At 44.1% G+C, this 15,520-nt stretch overlaps 2 protein-coding genes across 5 annotated transcripts; both read right to left on the bottom strand.

Moving 5' to 3' along the window:
• On the bottom strand, positions 1-2,314 carry asb13a.1 (ankyrin repeat and SOCS box containing 13a, tandem duplicate 1). Of its 4 annotated transcripts, none has more exons than XM_085437540.1 (6): positions 2,120-2,314; positions 1,428-1,615; positions 1,033-1,189; positions 821-943; positions 434-625; positions 1-319 (listed from the first exon to the last, which is right to left on the bottom strand). In XM_085437540.1, the coding sequence occupies exons 1-6, from the start codon at positions 2,160-2,162 to the stop codon at positions 162-164; spliced, it is 861 nt and encodes a 286-aa protein (XP_085293666.1). In that variant the 5' UTR covers positions 2,163-2,314; the 3' UTR covers positions 1-161. The 4 variants fall into 4 exon arrangements, with proteins under 4 accessions (XP_085293666.1, XP_085293667.1, XP_085293665.1 ...); XM_085437541.1 differs by having other exon boundaries at positions 821-955; positions 1,428-1,603; XM_085437539.1 differs by having other exon boundaries at positions 821-955; positions 2,120-2,308.
• Positions 2,315-2,754: 440 nt separating this feature from the next.
• On the bottom strand, positions 2,755-14,504 carry gdi2 (GDP dissociation inhibitor 2). The gene is made up of 10 exons (XM_085437536.1): positions 14,344-14,504; positions 8,375-8,482; positions 7,994-8,093; positions 7,738-7,872; positions 7,444-7,642; positions 7,196-7,327; positions 6,227-6,326; positions 5,518-5,689; positions 5,014-5,213; positions 2,755-3,871 (listed from the first exon to the last, which is right to left on the bottom strand). The coding sequence occupies exons 1-10, from the start codon at positions 14,386-14,388 to the stop codon at positions 3,719-3,721; spliced, it is 1,344 nt and encodes a 447-aa protein (XP_085293662.1). The 5' UTR covers positions 14,389-14,504; the 3' UTR covers positions 2,755-3,718.
• Positions 14,505-15,520: the final 1,016 nt, after the last annotated feature.

Below are 15,520 nucleotides of genomic sequence, written 5' to 3'. Positions count from 1 at the left end.
TTTATATAGATTATACGTGTTCTCATTCAGCAATGAATTGCTTTAATTTGACATACAGTGTTGAACTGACTCCGTACAGAGATTTTCATCCTGGTTACACGTGTTTCATCTGAATGGCAAACATTTTTCAGGGGGCATTTTAAACCTTGTACACTAAATGTTCATGTGTAAGTCTGTAGGGATATGGGACGATCACAGTACTGGAGGTAGCTGTTGATGCGGTGGGATATATTCAGCTGGCTCAGGACCTCCGATGCTCTGGTACCCAGCATCCTCCTCACAGCAATCCTGCAAAGCTGCTGCAGGCTCAAAGGATTACCTGTCAACAACAAATGTTTTAATAAGACGATCAGGCCTCAAAAGCAAAAAAAAGAGCAAGAACGTAAGAACTTGAATGTTTTTGCTGTAAGTCAGACACAACGCAGAACCTTACTTTCATAAAACCTGAGGCAGGTGTACGAGGGAGATGCAGGTGTTGTGTAGTCTATAGGCTTCCTTCCCAGGTTGTCGCTGGCGTACACATTGGCCCCAAACTCCACCAGCAGCTCAATCATTTCCACCATACCGACCCGAGCTGCGTGATGCAACGCCATTTCATGGAACTTCACTGAATTCACATTAGCACCTGCATAATTCACAATCATGTAAAGGTCTTAGTCCAAAGACATGCACAGGTTAAATGCTGTTAGCATGAGTGAACAGCTGTCTGCCTCAGCCCTGTGATCCAGAATGAACCCGCCCCTCACCCTCTGACAGCTTTGATTGGCTGCAGCACTCTCTGTAGGAAATAAAACAACCATACATTGCACCTTTAACACACCTGCAGTTAGCAGCTCCTTGACACAATTCAGATGTTCTTTAGCACATGCTATGTGAAGGGGAGGCCCAAAGTGGACGTCAAATGCCTCCAGCTTGGCACCGCTGGCTATCAGCAGTCTCACAACTTGGGGGTTACCTGAGAGGAATGTGAAGCGTTGTTCATAGGGAGACACGTGACAGCATGGCAGAGTGTTGTTCCTGCTGAAGGTTTACCTTGTATGCAGGCCTCGTGGAGCGGTGAGGCAGTGAGGGCTGTGAGGGACGGGTTCACCTTGGCTCCATAGTCCAGCAGCAGCTTGGCACATTCCAGGCTGCCAGCAGCACAAGCATTACAAAGAGGCGTGCTACCATGGATGGTGCGTACATCCACCTGGAACAAACAGAAGAACATTATCTAGCTATTCTTTAGGTAATCTACAAAATTGTAGGGCCATGTTAAGACCTGAACAACAAAGAGTAGTTATCGTTTGTGAGGCTGTCACAGAGGGAGTGCCTCTTGCTGCCCAGCAGTGGGATTCTGCACCAGAGAGCATCACTTTGTACCCGCTGTGTTAAGGTGCGCGACTCCCAGACTCTACACCGGCCTGTAGAGTGAAGCTGTGCCTCACCTGGGCTCCTGCCTCCAGCAGCAGGCGAGCACAGTTTGGATGAGCCTGGATGCAGGCTTCATGTAGAGGAGTGATGTTATCCACAGTCACCATGTTGACGGACGCTCCGTTTTCTATCAGCTGCTTCAACTGCAAAGTCCTGCCGTGGGATGCTGCTTCGTGCAGAGCAGTGCGGTCTGCCCAGAAGCCTCACACACACACACACACGAGCACAACAGCAAAGAGACCGTCCATTAACCAGTTCCATTATGCGTAAACCCAGTAACCACGGCAGCAGTACTGGGTGGAATAAGTCTATTCTGTCAGTATCCATCAGTGTCATGGCAAAGTGTCCATTACTAATATATGAACAAGGGCAATACTTAGACTATTACAGAAATAACGACGTCTTTTTGGCCTCATTCATCATGTTTAGCACATACGTCCATTAGTTCGAGTGTAGTCTTGTAAATGTCGCATTTGCTCCTCATTTACAGAGGAACTCCGAGCATGTCATCTAGCTCTAAGCCGGTTAGCTACCAAATGACTTGGTCTGTGCAGCGGCCGAACTTCCTCTGACGGGACTGTTATTCTCCGTCTACATTTCCCGGTTAAACCCGCTTTTGGCAGCGAACACACGGTGTTATAATCGGACGTTAGCCGTTCCTGTGGATGAGCTGAGGTGTAAACCGTTAACTGCTGACGATGCTTACCGATGTCGCACAGAAACGAGCGGCGGGCTGCCGTCACCTCCATGATTACAGGTTACCACACACGGCGCTCTACAGAGTCGAACGGAAAGCCACCGCGGCATTCTGGGAATTGTAGTAGCGATCTGAAGACGAACCGAGGATTCTGCAGACTCATAAAGCGAACGCGGAAGTGTCGAAATCCATTTCCTAGTTTGGTCACATGGAACTTTTCTTCTTAAAGCGAGTCAGTAATCATAGACTACCTACCTTTAAGGTGTTAAAGGCTCGTTTACAGTGATGCCAGCGAGGTGTGACGACTGCGGTGGGTGATCCGAGGCTACAGCGGTGCTTGGACAGCTTCAGCTTTCCTTCCGTCACCACGTTTGTCCCACAGATGCCTTCATAAGAAAGCAGACTTGCTGTGTGTCCAAGAAGCTCGTGTTTTAGTTTCTTCAGCTTGGCACGAATCATCAGCATGTGTTTGTGCGTTAGATCCATGGAAATGTGTTTTTACCTGATGACCCAGTATTACAAGTCTGAGCTTTCATCCATGATGATGCACTACCAAATGTTGTCAGGGTAAGGATGTGTAGAAGCAGACATTACAAAGCCTGCTGCATACTTGAAACTACTAAAATAAATAAATCTCACACAGCTTTGGATTTTGACAAAGTTTTTCTTTTTTTACTTTGCAGTACAGAAATCATTTGAGCCCCAAGATAATTTTTTCCTTCCTTTTTTAACAACAGTTGTTCAAAACCAGATATCACAAGGCTCCCATCAGTTCAATACTGCTGCAGTACACATTTGGTCCTTCTTAAGCAATTACATGTGTCATCAATCTGCTGTTAATGCTCGGGTCTTTGATTATTTTGGGTAATACAGGAACTAATACATTTTTCTCAGATGCATTATAGTAACTCAAAGTGTTGAAAACCGGTTCAGGAGGTTCATGTTGAGCTACAGTCGTGCCTGTGACTTACTGTATGCTGTCGCACAATCAGGGGATCAAACAAAGAAAGAAGACCTAGCCCATACACCACTAAAGCACTTTTACAAAACCGGACCATATGATGTGGATGCTGAGGTGCTGCCTCGCACGGTGCTGTTACCGGCCTGAAAGTGCAGGAACTGCCACATCCTGTGAGGAACACTCAGCTCAACACACCACAACTGAATACAGACACACGATGCCAAGCCACAACTCACAGAACCTGACACGAAAAGAACACCTGCATATACAAAATATCAGCCGAGTATATAGTGTACATCTTTTCCAGATACTATTGATTATGAATCGTTTCATTTGGCATCTTTGGACTACGCATCGTCTTAGCATGATGAATTAGAAAAATGTAGGGTATTAACTGTCTATTAGATATAACCAGTATTTAGTGCAACACCCACCTGAATGATGTGAAGAAGCATAGCGCTCTCCCTGAACCCTATCCAACAAAACTATACCGCCTCTCTCTATGCATCATCAACTTCTTCAGTGGGCAAACTGTGTACTCGAGTAATCAGTCAGCCCACTGGTCTTTACTTTTTTGTGTAAGTTTTCTATTTTTTATAAGATTTCCGTTGTCTTTGATTATCAGAGTGTTGCAGGACTGGCTGCCTCTACGAATCATCGTCACCAAAGGTGTCTTTCTTCTTGCGCTCCATCTCAGCAAAGTCAAACTCTGAGCCTGTCATCCTCTTGTAGATGTCCTTGATGTCATCACAGGTGGTCTCAAAGTGAGTTGTTGCATCGTAGGACCGAGAGATGAAGATCTAGAGGGAAACAAAAGTCCAAGTGTGCCTTAACGTCACAGAGCAAACATCGTGAAATAAGCAAAACAATCATCCATACAAAGTAGAAGCAACAACAGAGCAAAGTCTCCAAGAACTAAAAGAAGTCCAATCAAAGCGCCCGAGATGTTCAACTGTAACTGTTCACCAGGTGGCAGTAAGAGCACGCAGTGCGTTCTTTCATGTCAACTACGCACACTACAAATCATTAGTTACAAAAGTATCCTCCTTTTATTTCTGTGGTCACAGAGGAGCTTTCAATGGCTTTGTAAACCTTTGTGGGCGGAGCTGATCGAGCACGTTGTGTGTGCCTCGTGTAAAAACCCAGCATTAGAGTAAAGAAACTGCAGTGCACACAGATATATGGCAGAACTTTGCAGTCATGTCCAGGACATTTAATAACAATATCTGCCGACTGGTTTTTAGCCTTGTAGGCAGATTTACAAGCTAAAGCTAACGACAGAAGGATAACATGCAGTTGTTGAAGATGTGCACTCTGACAAATCAGCTCAACTGCACAGAGATTAAACCAAGTCTGCCTTTATCATGTGATAAATACGGCCATGTGCTAGTCACACATCTATAAGACACCAACGCTGTGTGCTTCATTAACTGCATCGCTGACTTTAGCCATGTTAAACATGCCATTCAGATCCAAGCTGGAAACTGACAGAAACAGACTTCAGCCCAGTCTGGATCTGACACCATTTTTTTAACACTTCTAGTCAGGTTTAACTGTGACATCAACTCCCACTGTGTTAGCACTGAGATTTAAACATTCACAACAAAAAAACATCTCCACAAGTTCAGAGATTGATATACTTGATGGGAAATACAGATGAAGATGAGGGATACGGACACATGCATGAAAAATCCTGGAATGACACGTTTTTCCTCTGTGGGTATTTGGCAATAGTAGCAATACTGGGAAGTGTACGGTCGGAGGTCAAACTGAAGAAAACACCAGCACACAGAAAAATGGTGTGAAAGCACACAAAACACTGGAAAAAGGCAAAAACAAACTCAACAGAAGTGTTTCTGGCAGGGCTAACTTTCTGGTAGGTCACCGTGGCACGGTCAAGAACAAACTGTGTAATAGTATAAACAATATTTCATCTTCATACCTGACTTTCAGTCCCAATGTCAGTGGGTGCATACTGGTCGCTAATGCTGACAAACTTCTGCTCGATGGGCTCCAGTAAGTCCAGGGCTGGCTTGATCTCCTTCTCTGGCTCACCCGTCTCCACTGTGGTGCTAACGATGGCGATGTATTTACCCTGCGCAGCCACATTGTGTGCAAAGGAGATCATACAAACATAGATGTCTGCAAAAGAAAAACTCAAGTTAGTGTCACATTCAATGTTGTCATTTAGTGCCAGTGGCCAACGTTTTGATGTTAGACGTTTGAAACCCTGCATCAGATCTGAGCCTTAAGTAAAACCTGACGTGCATCTCGAGAACGTGACTGCACATCGGGTGGATGCTTGGTGTGGAAGGTTGGGGTGTGGGGATGAAAGGATTTTCACTTACTACGCAAGTTAGGACGTTAAGGTCTGACTATACAAGCACACTATACAGCTGACTGAAAATTTGATCCTAAAGGCCTAAACATGAGGCTGGCTGCTCACCGTGTTTCCTGTTGACCTGATTCTGGGGGATGATGATCTGGCACGAGTTTACGTCGCCAGTGTTGGCTATAGGATGACTCAAGATGCAGATGGCTCTGATCACCTGACCCACTTTGGTGACACGATCCATAATGTAGCTGGGGTCACAGATCAGCTGCTTGCACCTTGCAATCTGTGATTTGCAAACATGTTCAAAAAGTTAAAGTAGTGAACAACACCAAAGAGCAACTGCAGGGACATTAAGATTATAAAACGCCATTAATCCAGGTGGCCACCAATCACTGTCACTGCGATTCTCCATCAGAGCAAAACATGGTAAATGGTCTGTATTTGTAAAGCGCTTTACACATCCACCCATCCACACACTGGTGATGGCAGCTACATTGTACCCACAGCTGGGGCGCACTGACAGAGGCGAGGCTGCCGGACACTGGCGCCACCGGGCCCTCTGACCACCACCAGTAGGCAACGGGTGAAGTGTCTCGCCCAAGGACACAACGACCGAGACTGTCCGAGCCGGGGCTCGAACCGGCAACCTTCCGATTACAAGACGAGCTGCCAGCTGTTGAGCCACGATCGTCCCTGAGACAGTCTTTGCAGATGCTGGTTCTAATACAGCGCTTTTCTACTCTTAAGGATAGGGGAACATAATAAAAGGAGGAACCAGTCTGGCTGTGCCTTCAGCACTACTGGGACCGGCGTTACTCACCTCCCCCTCCGACTTGACTCCCACCACCTTCCCATTCTCCATCACAATCTCTTCTATTGGCTTGTTCAGCATGTACGTCCCACCGTAGATGGCGCTAAGCCTGGAAATTGAGTCACAATTCAAGAGTCAAAACCACACCCAACCTCAATGTAACAAAGTCCAGTTAAAGAAAACGTCCTCAAACAAAAAGTCCAACATATCAAGTTCCATGTGGATTATTAGTCATCGCAGTATATTCTGAAGCAGCCTGACAGTCGTGCACTCAAACAAAGTATTGAAAAATATAAAAAGTTGTCTTCAAATAAAAATGCTTACTTAAAAAATAAAATAACAATGAAAATGTGTAGTTTGAGTTTCCTCCTTAACTCAAGCTCACATGTAAACCAGCATCTCAGCTTTAACTCTACTGTGGTCTCCTCACAGAGTTTGGTTTGCACACGTGCTCTGAATGAAGGATTTGACTGAGTGTCGTCACATTGGATGAGTTACAAATGGTAAATGGCCTGTATTTGTAAAGCGCTTTACTAGTCCCTAAGGACCTCAAAGCACTTTACACATTCACACACTGGAAGTCTGTGACCGGGCTGTGTGCATACAATAACTGCTGCAAAGAGAAAGGCTGCGTATATTACAATATATCAAAGTTAGAGTAAAAACAAGTGCTCTGTTTAAACCTAGGACTGGTGAACTAGGATCTAATCTGCCAAACTGCCAGATTGAAAACGTGGTGCCACCTGCTGTGCCAACCCCCCTGTGAATAAGGGAGCAACCTATACTGTAGCTTATTAAACTTTCAGAACTCACTGCAGGAAGGTAAATGAAACCAAAACCTACAAACAGTGTGACAACTTTGTTAGGATAGATATCAGACTATGAAGCAGAATATCCAACCCTAAACCACAGTTAACATCTTTTTGGTACAAACAAAATATTCATCACACGTGTCTAACAATGGAAAGTGTCCCCTACCTGGCAAAGCCTTGTGGCAGTTCTCCCAGGCCGTACAGTGGGTACAGATATGGGCTCTTGCCATATCGGGCCAGAGACTCACTGTAAAGCTTTATCCTGTTGATTGCTTCCATGCAGGGTTGATCCAGGTAACTAAGGGCAGAACAATTAGAACAATCTAAATGCTACAAGCTGCAGCGTTTCACAGCAGAGGCCATCATAATCATGCCCAATTACAGACACTGTTAAGACAAAAGAAGGCTACTAACTCATCTGTACGGTAGAGAGCAAGGGAGTGACCGGTGAAGTCCATGACTTCCTGGCCCAGGTCAAACTTCTTGTATATTTCCCTCATCGTCGTCTTCTTTGGGTCGACACCCTCCATAGTCTTGGGGTCATTCTCATCAAAGTTGGCAACAAAGACCAGGAACTTTCTGAAGCGCCGCTTCTCAAACAGCCCCATCAGACCTTTGAGTGAGAACGAGTTTAGAAAAGGAGGAAATCCATAACGAGAGCAACAAAACAACCTTCCACTAAACCGTTCAGTATTTAACTAGACTCACTGGATGCCAGGGCCTCCGTCTCCGTAGAGGGAACTTTATGGATTTTGGGCTTCTTGTACACAAAACTGCCTTCAACCACTTTGAAATCCAGGTAGCGAGTCACCTGTGTGATCAGCAGCATGCGGACCAGCTGACCTGCAACAAAGGGATACTTTCATTCATGGAAACGTTCATCGTTATCACATCTAAGGATCCTTTTAATCGTTGCCCAGTTATTATATCGTTTCTTGTCTACCAAAGATCAGGGAAACTATACCATTGGCCATGAGGAATTTAGGGACAAGGTCCACGTTCCAATCCCGGCCTTTTCCCATTGAGTCAGGAGGGCTTCCGGGAAGGTTGAAGCGCTTGTAGAGCTGTAGTGAGACACATAACATCTGACCCACAGGCAACAGCTTCCACTTTCACAGCGGCATCTTAATTTCCTACTCTCACAAAATGAAATATGCTAATTCTATCATCACCACCTCTGCTGGATAGAAGAGGAACGTGTGGCGTTTCAGAACAAAATGGATCCATGTTAAAAGAAGCCATTACCAGCCTTAAAATACAAACGTTCATCCTAACTCCACATCACTGTGGTGAAACAACCAACTCAATACAAAAGAGAAATCAGAGATGTGGGAGGTCAACTTACGTCTTCAAGAGGTGTGATGGAGGCGCTATCACCTCCGTAGTAGGAGTTGCGATCCATGTGCAGAACCTTTTTCCCATTCACTGACATAATGCCTGATAAAATACATTCCTGTTGGGAGAGGAAGTACAGAAGTTAGACTCAAATCAACCACAGAGTTCTTCAGAGTGCTTTCCTCACACACGAGTTACAGGATATAATAATGACAAAAACACTAATAATAAAAATGATTTACTCAACAGGAATAGCTGTATTTACCAGGGCAGCTCAACTGCATGCAGCTGCAGTGAAACATTACTTCATTGGTGGTTCAGAACTCGATTACTGCAGTCCAGCACGTGCTGTTATGTTTATACACATGCAGAAACACTAAGATCTATACAGTTACACCAACAAATCTCTGTTTTTTAAAAATGCAGCCAATTCAGGAAATGAAATTTTGTCAGACAACAACAGATTTACGCCTTCATCCTGACCGTAACACATACCATGCAAGTGTAACCTCCCTGATTCTGCAGCTAACCTTCTGCATGTCAGTTTTGCCTCCCATCACTTCCTGTCGGTCTCGATACTTTTAGCAACAGTCTGTAATGTGTGAAGTGACTCAGTAGGTCAGGTCGTCTACCATCACACTCGTAGGGTTAAACTGCAGCTTTTTTTATTTTAAACAAAACAAAAGCAGTGTTTCTGTTACGGTAATTCACTACGCGATTCGGCCATTTGTACTTTACAATGTCCCACGGGTTACTGTTTCCATGACTTTCAATTTGCCACAAGACCAACTTTGACCGAACATGTCTGACATGTTTGTGCAGAGCTGAGAGGATGAGTGCTGCTTCCACTGGGCTTCAGAGGGTTGGACATGATAAGAATTGCCACAGTGGAATTCCCACCCAAACTCAATAAGATTAGAGCTGAGGCCTTGTAGAAGTTAGCCACCAGTGTGAGCATCATGTGACTGGATTTTACTCTAAAACAAGTTGTTCTACTGAATGAAAGGTTAGGCTCAGGAGAATGTTTCTTACATACCAACCAAACTAAGGCAGCACTGACTGATGCCACCTAACGCTTACTGTCAACTTGTACAGCACCTGTGCCAGTACACACCATACTACAGCTTACTGGTAAACCACCTTTCCCATGAAAATATCCATTGCACAAAAACTAGCTGTTAAAAAAAAAAAAAAAAAAAAAAAAAAAAAAAAACACAGTTAAAAATACAAATAAACTGAAATAATACAAAAACTACAATCTAAGAAAAAAAATGGAAACAATGTTGCGCTTTAATTTAAAAAAGATACAAAAACTGGATAAACAAAATGAAAATTTAAAACATGCAAAACTATAAACGCCCTGCTACCAACTCATTCACTCATCTCGGCATCATTTCTGCAACACTGTGCACGTTTGTCCAAAGAAAGTTTCATTTGCTCCAGTGAAACTGGATCGTGACGACTGCTCAAAGCCTCGTGCAGACACACCAAATAAATAAAATTAAATATGTGGGCCAGAGTTGCTGTAATGTGGCACAGCCACTCCTCTGAGGAGACGTGACTGAAGCCAACCTGCTGCTGCCTATAAAAACTGCGACTTTGAGAGAGGCCCGGAGGACTGTCAGCGGCAGGATTCATGCTGACAGAGGGGAAATCGTGCCAGTTCACTGTACTGTCAGGCAAAACATTACACCACCACAAGCAGTGACAGAGTCCCAGTTCAATATTTAACACACGAAGAAGGGAAGGGGTAGTCGGGGGCAACAAAGACTCCATCTGGACGGCTTTCTCAAACATCATAGTCACATGTCTTAAATATAACCTGACTTTTAATTTACTAATAATGTAAAGAAGTTAACTGAAGACCTACAAATGTACAAAGTTGGTGTCAGTTGTGGATATATGACTGATTTTCTTCATGTCATGTGACCATTAACGAGCCTGCCAGCTGGATAAAACAAGACATCAGTTTGAAGATCTGTTTCAGGCATTTTTCATCAGAATTTAATCTGATCACCTACAAATGCAGATTAAGACAAAGATAAAGCTTTACTCTATAGTAATAAACTGCACTGTGCGGTTGACTCCAGCACCGCCACGGGCAGATTAAAGGTCTACATGCAAACATGTGATGGGCTTATAAAATGAGAATGGAAAGTGCCACATCCACAGGATCTCTCCTTTATGACAGCATTTTACAGCAGCACATGCGGAGTGTAACGCATCTTTACAATCTCTATGCTTTTTGTATAACTTCATCATTTCATCAGTAAATTCTCAAACACACCACTGACACCTACAACCTAACAAAACACTGGCCTGTTAGAGGACGTGTAAGGTCAGCAGTTTGTGACCCTCAGCTTTTCAACCACAACCCACGTTATACTTCACCTTTGGTTTTTACAGCAGACTTTTAGCAGAGCCTTGAATCTGGATTATATTTAAGGCTTTTCTTTTACCCATCAAGTCATCTCTGCTTTAAGTTTGTTTAGCCACAAACTAACCGGTGCCTTTCAGTAAGTCCCTTTGTTGCTTCCTTTTTGGTTGAGTCAGTTTCCTGGTTTTGTATTCAGTAATTTTGTCTCGTCTACAGCGGTGTACTCCTCGCAGAAGAGAATCCCTCCTCTTTTCCTAGCCTGAATTTCATCTTCTTCTTGAGGGTCTTAGCCCGAACATTTCAGCCCGAGTATCTTGTATCAGTTCCATAACTTCTGTATTACTTGACTCATTAAGATTATCAGCAGTGCTTCAAATTCTCTTATTTTTACTTCTAAGCTACTTTTCATAAGTGGAGTCTTGTGTTCCATCATGCCTCTGCACTACAGTTACCTGTAGTCATTATTGTGACTGAGTACTTTTACTGCACTTTAACTATCAATCTTTTAAAGTAAAGCACTTCTGCAAACACTGCAGATCCCTCCTACACATCAACTCAGTTATTTAAAATGGAGAAATGGTTTACCTGACAATGGGAATAAAAACATTTTGCTGACCTCAAATTACAGAAACAAAAGTCTAGATAGTGACTATAAAAACGACTAAGAGCAGTCACAGGTGTCACAGCTGGTTTATTTAGCGTGTTCCTTAGTGTGTGGCGAGACGCTGACATGCCTCAGGTTTGAAACGGTCTTCATTTTGCAGCAGATGACTTTTAAGCTGGTGGAATAATTTCGTAGTACTGCTACCTTTAGCAGCAATAGTTTTACGGCATTAATGCAAATGACCGCACTGTGTTCTGCATCCTCCTCACGAAATCCAAACGCAGCGAGTCTCATTCCCTCGCTCGTCTGAAGCTCCCGCCATATTTTTCCCTATCTGGTGGTATATAAACACAGAGTGCAGTGGGCCACGGGGGGGTTAATATTGCCATGCCAATTTATACTTGACAGTTACATCGAGTATACTCGATATATCGCCCAGCCCTAGTTTTAACTGTTGCTTTTGTCCTCTGGGCTCTGCACTGGTCACGTAACTGAAAAGAATGAATAGTGTCATTGAGTTTGTAACAGACTTCCTCGTATGGTATGAGGTTACTGTGCAGTTAATGGGATTTCCCATCTCTTCTTCAGCTCCCACCTAAAATGTTTCTACACCTGAGATGTGAAGAGCATCTTTGCCCTTCACTTGTATTCGTTCTTCTTCAGTTATTCACTCATTGGGACGAAAAAGAAATAAAAACACACGCACAGATTTTAGCCTCAGGTAACACATGGTTTACTTTGTGAGGGGGAGATGCCTGAGCCCCACCCACTGAGCCAGAGAGCAGCCAGGGACAGCTCGAGTGAATCGAAGGCAAAACATGCCTAACTTTGTATGCCCATCTGTTCAAATCTGCATATTCACTGTAAACTAATTACTGTTCTTGGTTGTCATTGTTCTACTATGTGTTTTACTCCATTGTTAAGTGTCTTTGGGTGCTTTTAAATAACATTTATTATTATTATCATTATTATGCCTCAGTCTTTTCAACAAAACGCCTTTTAGTCACCCGTAGTCTAGATTCTCCATCCTTTATCACCATCTCAGATGACAACACACTTATGTTTAAACTATCAGGACTGCTGGTTTGATGAAGGGTTTTAATGTCAAACTATAAACTGTAAGAAAACCCACAAATTGGTGAGCATCAATTCATCCACTGATAGAAACACTGTCACTGGCTTAATTGGGCCAATCAACTTGTAGAGCTGTCACAACAATCTCTTTATACTTCTCAATAACTAAATGCTGTCCTACTCACATCTCCTGGCTGGAGTCTAAAAGCTGCTTACTCCAACTACCAGCATCATAATGAGGACCGGGCCACACTTAGAGCTTGGCATCTTGTGCCAAGCCCCTCCTCTAATGTGTCGTCAGTAGTGGACAGATGGGGAACCCCGTCCCCCTGCCCCCTGCATAATAAACCTCCCAAAATCCAAGAAGGCCTGCCTAACAATTTCCATTTAAGACCTAGAGCACAGAGTACACTTCACAGTGACAGCTGTTACCGTGCACTTACAAACGTTTTAAGACTAATTGTTGCCATGTACAACACAGCTATCCCTTTCTAATTAAGCATCTGCCCCAGAGACAGGAAACAAAGTCAGATGAAGTTTCCTGGTGGCAGGGCTTGCACAGATTCCTGCATAACCTGCTCAGTTAGTAAACATAGCAACGCCTTTGTCTGTGTTGTAGCAGAAAAGGAGAAGGGGAAGGTGGCAGAATACAGAAGTGAAGTCATTTATTTGCAGACTCAACTACTTCCGTGTGAAACTACACTATGCCACCTCAGTCTTCAAGTCTGCTGTGGTTCTGAGTGGTTGGCCACCAGCTCTAACTAAACTGGCTTCTGGCAGTGTACTTTCAGTTCCTCAGCCTTGTTGGAACCACACCCAGTATTAGTCCTCAAAGTTAACCCGCTGTGCTGAAGTCCTGGGCTGAAGCAACTCAAAAACACGTCACTGTACAGCGACTCAACAAGGTGGTGACGACAATGGTACAAGCAGCAAGTTGGCTTGTGATTAAGCCCCAAACTAACCACTGGTTTTCCGGCATGTTTAAACAACAAAGTCAGGAAGTCTGTCCGAGGGAATCGTTTTATTTAAAAGTACGAGCAGCAAAGAGAGTCCGCAGAAACAAAGCCTACACATCCCCAATCCCACACACGCCACTCGGTACGTTAGTTTTTGGTGGGCGGCGGGTGTAAAAGTGAACTGAAAGTCGGACAGGATATGTAACTTCAACCTGCTGGTGAAGTTTGCGACTGCAGTTACATTAACGTGTCCCAATGCGCCTCTATGCCAAATAGCTTCTCGTTTTATTAAACCCGAGAACCTGCTGAGATTTATTCGTAGTGCTGTTCAGTTTGTAGTAGTTTAGTTGCACTGCCGCACAGAACAGCGCTGAAAGGACACTTCAACGAGCTCAACATAGCTGCACTGCCGTAGAACTGCTGGCAGCAGGCGAGCGGCGGTGGGAACCGTTTCGACCCCAAGAATACATTCGATGACACCGCTACAACAGGACTGTGCTCCGTCGTTAGCAGGCTAATAAAATAGCTTAATGTAGGTCAGCTAACGTTAACAGACTACTCATCCGTAGGCTAATCTTATCTTGACTGAGAAAAGCTGCCTTAATTGGCGCTCAGTTTCTGCATATCCACACAATGAACTGCGCTAATTAAACTCAAGCGGTACTACAATACCTATTAAGGATACAAAACAGTTTGAGCGTTTCAACTTATCTCGAGCGAGTTAACAGTTGCTATCGTTAATCTTTCTCAGACACTGAAAGCAGCTGCTGATAGCACAGAGCTAGTAGTTGGGGTTAGCGCCTTCATTTAGTTTCCATTGCTTAACACGTAAACGCTCACGCTCGGTTAGCGGCTAAGCTAGCTACTTAGCATTAACCCTGCTGATTAGGCCCCGTCTTCTCCAGCGTTAACCGCGATGTTAACAGGTTGCAAATCACGCCCACGCGTTGTATGTTTTTCTCTCTCACCGTAAGCCCGGTGCCCAGAACGATAACGTCGTATTCTTCATCCATTTTTTCCAAAAGTCTTTGCTCTTCCGCTCCGGAATATGAGGAAAGAAGAAAATGGAGATCTGCGGGGCTACAAGTGAGAAGGGGCTGCGGCTCAGCGTCAGGCGCCTTCGGGGCGGGGCTTCTCAGCCTGTCAGTCACTGCAGGAAGAGGCGTGAAGAAGCGTCGTACCGGGTACCTGTGTGGGCCAATGGTGTGGACGCACTGCTTCACAAAGCACAGTGTTGCACCTGTGCGTTACAGCCGGCAGGGATCAGGTAGGGTGACCAGAACCCGACAAAGTAGATATGGGCCAAACACTGTGTTGATGTGGGAAACCTTACCAGTGCCGGAAGGTAGTGTGACATATCCACAGCTAAATAACAATCTCATAAACTGTTTTAACGCAATACGGCCAAATATATTTAAATGTGACTCACTCATTAAGCATAAGTAAGTAAAACTTTATTTATATAGCACCTTTCAAGGTAAAAATCACAAAGTGCTTCACAGAAGCTAAAACCTAAAACTAAAAATCAACTAAAAGCAAGTTTAAAAAGATGGGTTTCTAGCTGTTTTTTAAAAGCGACCACTGAGTCCACAGATCTCAGGCTCAAAGGGAGAGAGTTCCACAATCTGGGGGCCACAGTTCCAAAAGCTTTGTCGCCTTTTGTTTTCAGCCTCGTGTGTTGGACAGCAAGCAAGCCCTGGTCACATGACCTCAGGGACCTGCTGGGAATGTATGGATGTAAAAGTTCACTTATATATGTTGGTGCTTGTCCATGCAGAGCCCTGAAAGTCAAGGTCAAAACCTTAAACCCCATGCAGCAGACTGTGACAGCACTGAGCAGCTCCTTCAGTGGGAGACTGCGGCACCCACGGTGTGGGACGGAGAGATTTCGCAGGTCTTTCCTCCCCACTGCTGTCAGACTCCATAACAAAGACTTTAACTGATCAAGCACACACATCCACACATGTGCAATAATACTAAGTGCAATAATCCTTTCTGTCATCGTTGTATTTTTACTCAGTTGTATATAGTATTTGTATTTGTATTCTATTTTTATCTTATTGTATATAGTATTTTATTTTATTCTATTCTGTACAGTTGTGTACTGTATTTATTCTTATTGTATTCTAATTTTTGCCTCATAAC

This window comes from Copadichromis virginalis, linkage group LG17 (assembly GCF_057382275.1).
Source record: "Copadichromis virginalis isolate Kocher_CV1m ecotype Utaka linkage group LG17, C_Virginalis_male_GT1.1, whole genome shotgun sequence".
In the NCBI taxonomy this organism is placed as follows: domain Eukaryota; kingdom Metazoa; phylum Chordata; class Actinopteri; order Cichliformes; family Cichlidae; genus Copadichromis; species Copadichromis virginalis.
The sequence above is the reverse complement of the archived record's forward strand: the minus strand, read 5'-3'. Positions and strand labels throughout refer to the sequence as shown.

Excerpts from the sequence above, each read along its gene's own strand:
- asb13a.1 (XM_085437539.1), bottom strand. The coding sequence starts at position 2,162 with ATGGAGGTGACGGCAGCCCGCCGCTCGTTTCTGTGCGACATCG. Across the intron at positions 956-1,032 it reads CCACGAGGCCTGCATACAAG|GTAACCCCCAAGTTGTGAGA; the intron begins GTAAACCTTCAG and ends CATTCCTCTCAG. Across the intron at positions 320-433 it reads CTGCCTCAGGTTTTATGAAA|GTAATCCTTTGAGCCTGCAG; the intron begins GTAAGGTTCTGC and ends TGTTGTTGACAG.
- gdi2 (XM_085437536.1), bottom strand. The coding sequence starts at position 14,388 with ATGGATGAAGAATACGACGTTATCGTTCTGGGCACCGGGCTTACG. Across the intron at positions 8,483-14,343 it reads TTCTGGGCACCGGGCTTACG|GAATGTATTTTATCAGGCAT; the intron begins GTGAGAGAGAAA and ends CTCTCCCAACAG. Across the intron at positions 6,327-7,195 it reads CTGCCACAAGGCTTTGCCAG|GCTTAGCGCCATCTACGGTG; the intron begins GTAGGGGACACT and ends CTCAATTTCCAG.